Source organism: Colobus angolensis, unplaced genomic scaffold (assembly GCF_000951035.1).
Source record: "Colobus angolensis palliatus isolate OR3802 unplaced genomic scaffold, Cang.pa_1.0 Scaffold126, whole genome shotgun sequence".
NCBI classification, from domain to species: Eukaryota; Metazoa; Chordata; class Mammalia; order Primates; family Cercopithecidae; genus Colobus; species Colobus angolensis.
In genome coordinates this window covers 2527643-2535443 of record NW_012113808.1, presented here as the reverse complement: position 1 = coordinate 2535443, position 7801 = coordinate 2527643, and the positions used below count along the sequence as shown (strand labels likewise).

At 39.8% G+C, this 7801-nt stretch overlaps 1 protein-coding gene across 1 annotated transcript in view; it reads right to left on the bottom strand.

Moving 5' to 3' along the window:
• The window catches only part of NUP133 (nucleoporin 133kDa), an 82037-nt gene that overhangs the window by 6902 nt on the left and 67334 nt on the right, over positions 1–7801 (bottom strand). The window contains exons 21-23 of the mRNA XM_011933330.1: positions 4986–5104; positions 2983–3063; positions 1626–1690 (exon numbers count right to left, since the gene is read on the bottom strand). Of these exons, the coding sequence (XP_011788720.1) occupies positions 1626–1690; positions 2983–3063; positions 4986–5104 (265 nt within the window). The remainder of the gene's footprint in view (positions 1–1625; positions 1691–2982; positions 3064–4985; positions 5105–7801) is intronic.

Genomic DNA, 7801 nt, shown 5'->3' with positions numbered 1-7801 from the left:
TTTTTTAAATACTAATGAATTGACTGATAGCCGGCAGCCCCCAGCTAGCTTCAGGATAGGGGCTGGTCAGCAGAAAGAGCATAATTAGAGTTGGGACTTTCAATCCTATTCCTCAATATCCAGGGAGGGAAGATGGGCTGAAGGTTAAGTTGGTCACCAACTTTAACCAATCATGTCTACATAACGAAGCTTCCATAAAAATGAAAAAGGACAGGGTTAGAAGGGCTTCCTAATAGCTGAACAGGTGGAGGTTCCTGGAAGGTGGAGGGCCAGAGAGGGTCTGGAAGCTCCAAGCCCCTTCCCCCATACCTCACCCTATGAATTCTTCATCTGTATTCTATGTGAGGCTTTCAGATGCGTTAGAATCAGCATTCCCAGAAGGTTAGGAATTCTTAGTCACAGGATGAGACAGGTCAGCAGGGCTAGTATCACAAGACACAGGTCACAAAGACCCCACTGATAAGACAGGCGGTGGTAAAGAAGCCAGCCAAAACCTACCAAAACCAAGACAGTGGTCTCTAGTTGTCCTCACTGGTCATTATACACTAACGGTAACGCATTAGCATACTAAAAGACACTCCCACCAGCGCCATAACAGTTTACAAATACCGTGGCAACGTTGGGAAGTTACCCTATATGGTCTAAAAAGGAGAGGAGCCAGGCAAGGTGGATCATGCCTATAATCTCAGCACTTTGGGAGGCTGAGGTGGGCGGATCACCTGAGGTCAGGAGTTCGAGATCAGCCTGACCAACATGGTGAAACCCCAACTCTATTAAAAATACAAAATTAGCCAGGCATGGTGGTACATGCCTGTAATCCCATTTACTTGGGAGGCTGAGGCAGGAGAACTGCTTGAACCCGGGAGTGGTTGCAGTGAGCCAAGATCACACCACTGCACTCCAGCCTGGGCAACAAGAGCTAAACTCTGTCTCAAAATAAATAAATAAAAATTTAAAAAAAGGGGAGGAACCCTCAGTTCTGGGAACGTCTCACACCTTTCCAGAAAAACTCATGAATAATGCACCCCTTGTTTAGCACATAATCAACAAATAACCATAAGTATACTCACGTCAAGCAGCCCATGCCGCTGCTCTGTGTAAGAAGTAGCCATTCTTTTATTCTCTTCTCTAACAAATTTGCTTTCACTTTACTCTGTGGACTCGCGCCAAATTCTTTCTTGCACGAGATCCAAGAAGCCTTCTCTTGGGGTCTGGATCGGGACCCCTTTCTGGTAACGATACCCTTTATAATAAATTGGTGGTCACGTTTTCCTGAGTTCTATGAGCTGCTCTAGCAAATTAAACCCAAGGAGCGGGTTGTGGGAACCCCAATTTATAGCTGGTCGGTGAGAAGCACAGGCAAAACCACCTGGGGCTTAGACTGGCATCGAAGTCGGGGGCAGTCTGAGCCCTCAACCTGTGGTTGTAGACAGTGTCAGGACGGAACTAAATTAAAGGACATTCAGCAGGTGTCCACCAACAGAACTCACTGGTTGCCCAGTGTGGGAGGCGGGAAATCCCAACACGTTTGGTCACAGAAGTCTTCTGTATTGACTGTCGTGTGGTGACAGCAGAGGAAAAGCAGTTTCTATACTTTCCAAAGAAGCGATGCCATGAGTACTTACTTATCTCTCTGAAGAGCTTTGCAAAGGATTTCCAGTTTGAGATCACTTATATTTACATCTTCTTCCTTCACAGCAAAACAAAAAATCCTGATTAAATCCTGGCTTTGAAAGAAATACATGCTTAAATTTTCATTATGCTAATACTATATACATAGAAGCCAATTAATATCTATGAATTATTTTCAGGTTACTCTGTGATGATTTTATCAGCAACCTTGAGAGTGTTAAGAGTTGTGTTTTTTTTATTTTTGAGACGCAGTCTCACTCTATTGCCCAGGCTGGAGTGCAGTGGCGCGATCTCATCTCACTGCAACCTCTGCCTCCCTGGTTCAAGCAATTCCCCTAACTCAGCCTCCCGAGTAGCTGGGACTATAGGTGCACGCCACCATGCCCAGCTAGTTTTTTTTGTATTTTTAGTAGAGACAGGGTTTCACCATGTTGGCCAGACTGGTCTCGAACTCCTGACCTCAGGCAATCCGCTCACCTTGGCCTCCCAAAGTACTAGGATTACAGGTGTGACCCACCTCGCCCGGTCTGAGAGAGGTAACATTTTAAAATAAGGTAATGTAAAAGTCAACATATTATGTTTTATAGAATCTACCAAATTACTTTCAATTGCATGGACAGGTAATAGAACTACTTATCCTACAGAATTTTCACTATAACCTATTGAAACACAAGAAACAGCTACTCTTAGGATTAATACTATGAAGATTTTATATATATATATATATATATATTTTTTTTTGGGGGGGACAGTCACCCAGGTTGGAGTACAAGTGGCACAATCTTGGCTCACTGCAACCTCTGCCTCCTGGATTCAAGCAATTCTCATGCCTCAGCCTCCCAAGTAGCTGGGGTTACAGGCATGCGCCACCACACCATTTAATTTTTTTTTTTTTTTTTGTATTTTTAGTAGAGGTGGAATTTCACCATGTTTGCCAGGCTGGTCTCGAACTCCTGACCTCAGGTGATCCATCTGGCTCGGCCTCCCAAAATGCTGGGATTACAGGCACGAGCCACTGCACCCAGCCAGAATAAATTGATAGAGTCATATAGTAGATTCAGAAACTAATGACTTAATAAATGAAACAGAAAAAAAATCTCAGGACTTTTAAAAGCAGTATTTGTGCATAAAAAAAAATATCCAGGAATGTGTGAGAATTATCACGAAAGGAGTCTCTTGACCTTGACAGCTTTTCTCAAGAGTTATATACATTCTAAGGATTAAAGGTAGTTGAACCACAGATACAGTCTTTTTTGCTTAATTCATTTTCATGATTGACTAGAAGAGGCATCTCCCTCTTTTTATAAATGTATTCAGTTGCCTGAGGTCATCTCAAGTGGTTTTACTTACCTCATCAATATATTCCAGCAAGTCCAAAGCTTTCTTGAAATCATATTCATTAGCTCTTCTATTTTCTTCACAGATATATAGCTATGACAAGTTAAAATAAGGTAGAAGATTACTGTATACAATCATATAACTAATACTAGAGACATTTATGGAGAAAAGAAATCATTATGTCTTGTAAGGAAGTTGTAGTTTTTCGGTTTGTTTTGTTTTTTGAGACAGACTCTTGCTCTGTCACCCAGGCTGGATTACAGTGGCACAATCTAGGCTCACTGAAACTTCTGCCTCCCAGGTATAAGTGATTCTCCTGCTTCAGCCTCCTGAGTAGCTGGGATTACAGGAATCCATCACCACACCTGGCTAATTTTTGTATTTTTTGTAGAGAAGAGTTTTTACCCTGTTGGCCAGGTTGGTCTCAAACTCCTGACTTCAAGTGATCCGCCTGCCTTGGCCCAAAAAGCTGGGATTTTAGGTGTGAGCCACTGCGCCTGGCCAGCTGTATTTTTATAGTAAAAACAGTCTCATATTTGGAAAATGAATTGCATCTACCTTAAACTGTCTTTTTAAAAAACGCGTATTTTAGGCACGGCACAGTGGCTCATGTCTATAATCCCAGCTCTTTGGGAGGCTGAGGCAGGCAGATTCCTTGAGAACAGGAGTTCAAGACCAGCCTGGGAAACATGGCGAAACCTCATCTCTACAAAAAGTATAAAAATTAGCTGGATATGGTGGTGCACATCTGTGGTCCCAACTACTCCAGAGGCTGAGGTGGGAGGGTCACCTGAGCTTGGGAGGTCAAGACTACAGTGAGCTGTGACAGTGCCACTGCACTCCAGCCTGACAGCCTGAGCAACATCAAGACCTTGTCTCTAAAAAAAAAAAAAAAGAAAAAAAATTGAGACCTACAATAAAGTGTACAGTTGATCTATATTTACCTAAAATATAAAAAACACATCAACATGTTACCAACACTTATCCCTGGTTAGATTACAGCTGACTGCGTATTCATTTCTGTATTCAAATTTCCTGTAATTTTTATGGTCAGAAAAATACTTGCCTTATTAAAAATATCAATTTGAATTTTTCCCGTCTTCCTTTTCCAAAAACTATTTATAATTCCATTTTTAAAAAATTGTATATATAATCCTTTAATAGCAACAATACTCAGACCATTTCAGAAAAAAAGCTATCTGCTTGTTTTCACTGTCTTACAGCAGTCAAAAAATACTATTTTGTTGTTCTTAAACATCCTTTTTACCCCATCATCTCTGAAATTGGACTGTGGTATTAAAATTGATGTATCAGAGTAAAATTGACACTACTTTTTTCTTAGTGATTATAATAGTGAGTTACAATAGATAGTATCTTGCATTTCTAAATTAAATATATATTCTATCAGGAAAGGCTGTTGTAAATTCAGTTATAACAGGAAATCTGCTCCTAATAATGGCTAAAATGCTAACGTTTTTTAATTGTTTGCTTTCTTTTTCATACAGATAGGACAAATTTAAGGTGATCCTACAACATCACTCTGGCAAACAGATGCTTTTTCTCTAGGCTGCAGCCCGTATTCTGGTCCTGCCCTCCGGGATGTGTTGGGTTGCAGAGGAAAGGGGCAAGGACAGCGCTGCCAGACCATGTAAACTGAGTTCCTTAATTTATTTTTTCTTATAGAAGAGCTTGAAAAGTAATTCTGTGGGGGAAATAAAAGTTATCTCATGGTACTTATTTGTCCTACACTAGAAAAGCAAAATATCAGTAATTTCTCCTGGTCGCCTAGATACAGCACCTTTAGGTGGAATGTATGGGGAGGCAGATGCTGATGAACTGTTCTCTAATGAACTTTCTGTTCCCAAACAGCTTCCAAAAACATTTTTCTAGGAGAGTTTTCTGGAAGGTAGGAAGTAGAACGATAACTCCTCTTAGGAATTATACTACATGGCCCAACAAACACCAACAATGCTTTGAGTTTAAGAAACAGTGTCAAGGATTTGAAAAGCACATACACCAATGAGTTGTGGTGCAGTCAATACTGGCATCGCACTGAGATGTAGCTGTTTCTCCGCTAGCAGCTGTTCAGGTAGTGTCTCCTGATGCAGTAGAAAGCGTTCCTGCTCAGCCATTTCTAGTATTCAAGATGAGAGAGAGGGAAAGAGAAAATGATGGAACTTTGACTTTTGGTCTCATTTTTGCTGTCATAAAACAAATCTGAATTTTAAAAGAAAAAAATAGCTCCAGAGGTAATCCCATTGTTATTCAATGATCTTAGAATGCTTTTAATTCTTATTCTTGATTGCTGGTTATGTTTACAACATACCCATGGTTTGATCAAAGTCCTATAAATTATCGCAGCAACGAGAAATAGGAGGGGAGAGAACAGGTAAGGAAATACGTTCTACTGCTTGAAGAAGTTGGACAGCAGATAGCTATTTCATGAGGTATAAACTTCCTAAATGTGGAGATCTCTCAATCATATTTTATAATTCAGAAAAATTTTTCCCACTGGAATTTTTGGTATATAGTTGGCCCTTAAATAACAAGGAGGATGGGCCACTAAGCTCCCGTGTTGTCAAAAATCCCAGCAAAACTTTTTAAAGAGATGGAGTCTTGCTATGCTGCCCAGGCTGGTCTCAAACTCTTGGGCTTGAGTGATCCTCCTGTTCTAGCCTCCCAAAGTGCTGGGAGGGTAACTTTTGACTTCCAAAAAACTTAACTGCTGCTGCCAGGTTCATAAATTTTTTTTTTTTTTTTTAAACAATGGTCATTAAGGAAGACTCATTTATATTGAAACGGGGGCAACCAAAACTGCAGACCTCAATCTGTGGTGCCTATCAAGCAATTCCACTTCTTGTAATGTCATGACTCTCCTATGCTTCTTGGGAGCATGCCAAGCATCACTTAGTGGCACTTCATATGAGTCCCAAGATGTCATTAAGGGTTTATGGTATTGCACTAAACACAGGAAAAAATACTTGAGAACTATGAGAAATCACTTCTTACTGCAATAGGAAATTTACTTCTTGCTGCAATAGGCAGTTTACTGGAGTGTCAACAAACTTCTCACACAGAGATGACCAGAATAATTTTAACTGGATCATCACTTTAATTGGGGTTTTAATTGAATACTGGTAACACTTGAACAAGTGGACACTTGCCCACAATAGCAACAGGACATGGCTATGAAATTACTAAAGTACAGTATTACAGTTAATTTCAGGCAGTCGTGATTTAACGCTATGTATTTACATTGTTTACATTTGCCTCCACTGTGAATGGTGCTATGTGAAGTCTGTGTTTGTGTGTTGATAAATTTTACCTTTTTATAACAGATCTGTGCATGTTCTATGGTAGTAAATGATAAAATAGACTACATGTTTTATGTATTCATAGAACCTGTCTTTTTCTGTTTTTTTTTTTTTTTGGATTTCTAGGCTACAGTTATACATGGTGTATATCTATGAGTGTTTTCATGTTGTTGAAAATCTCCAAAATATATTGATTGAAAATAATCTGCATGTAAGTGGACGACCCATGCAGTTCAAACCCATGTTGTTCAAGGGTTAACTGCAGTTTCACTCACAAATGGAAATGATATAAAAGCTACCATGAGTCTATCAAGAAAAACAAGACCTGGAAGAATATACAGCACATATCCTAGGCAGCAAGGGTTATCTCCACTGGAAGAGGTAACAGGGGCTTCTGTTTGCCATAAACTCCCCAGGTTGCAGCCCATGACCTGGCTCTGCCCCAGGGAATGCGCTGAGTTGCAGGAAAGGGTGAGAACTGCTAGGTAGCCTCATAATAGGTAGCTGAAATTCACAGCAAAACAGTGACCAAAGCACAGATACTTTCGTTCAAATACTGGCAGCATTTCCCATGATCCTGGTTTTGGAAAAATTAAATGGAACATTTTTGTCCATTTCTATACCTAGAAAAACAGACTGGGAGGATACCTACAAAACAGTGTACCAGTGGTTATCTCTGGGGAGGTGGGACTATAGACAACTTATTTTTCCTATTGTATTTTTTCTATAATTTACACATTTTCCATGAGGAATTACTTAATTACAAGAGTTATTTTTAAAAAGCCTATCCCCTCTGATTAGATACACTGTGCTAACAGTCTGTAGAATCACTGAGACCTGCAAATGTTCCCACTGTGTTAAGAAGTAAAAGCTAAGAAGTGATCAAATGCAAAGCAGGGAGAAAGAAGAAACAGGAAAGCCCTGTGGTAAAATACTTTGATTAACAGGATCTATCTCTGGTGGCCAGGCTAAAATATGGCTTCCCCTCTCAGACTATCAGCCAGTCCTATAGAATACAAACACACGTTTTTTAGAAGAGACACTACTAGTGCAAAAAATAAAAAGATTGAAGGAAGATTATACCAAACAGTGAAAAATAATTTTAATAATAAAAGGGGCTAATATCTAGAATTTACTGAGTACTTAATGTATGTAAGCCATTTTTCTCAAGACAGTGTTCTCAATCCTTACAACTAGCCTCATTATAGATGAACAACCTCAGATGAAGGAGCACAAATCAACTATCCAAGGTCACAAAGCTAGTAAGTTCTGGAGAAAATATTTGAAATCCCGATTCTTTCTACTATATCCACTCCCTCAAAAGGAAAAAAATGACAGCAGTAAAATTTAAACCCAGATCTACAAAACCAGATATCCATATCTGCACATACTTGATCCAAACCACATAGCTGAGATTCCCCATTCCAATTTTTATTTTGAAAATTTCCAGGCTGGGTGTGGTGGCTCATGTCTATAATCCTAGCACTTTGGGAGGGCGAGGTGGACACACTGCTTGA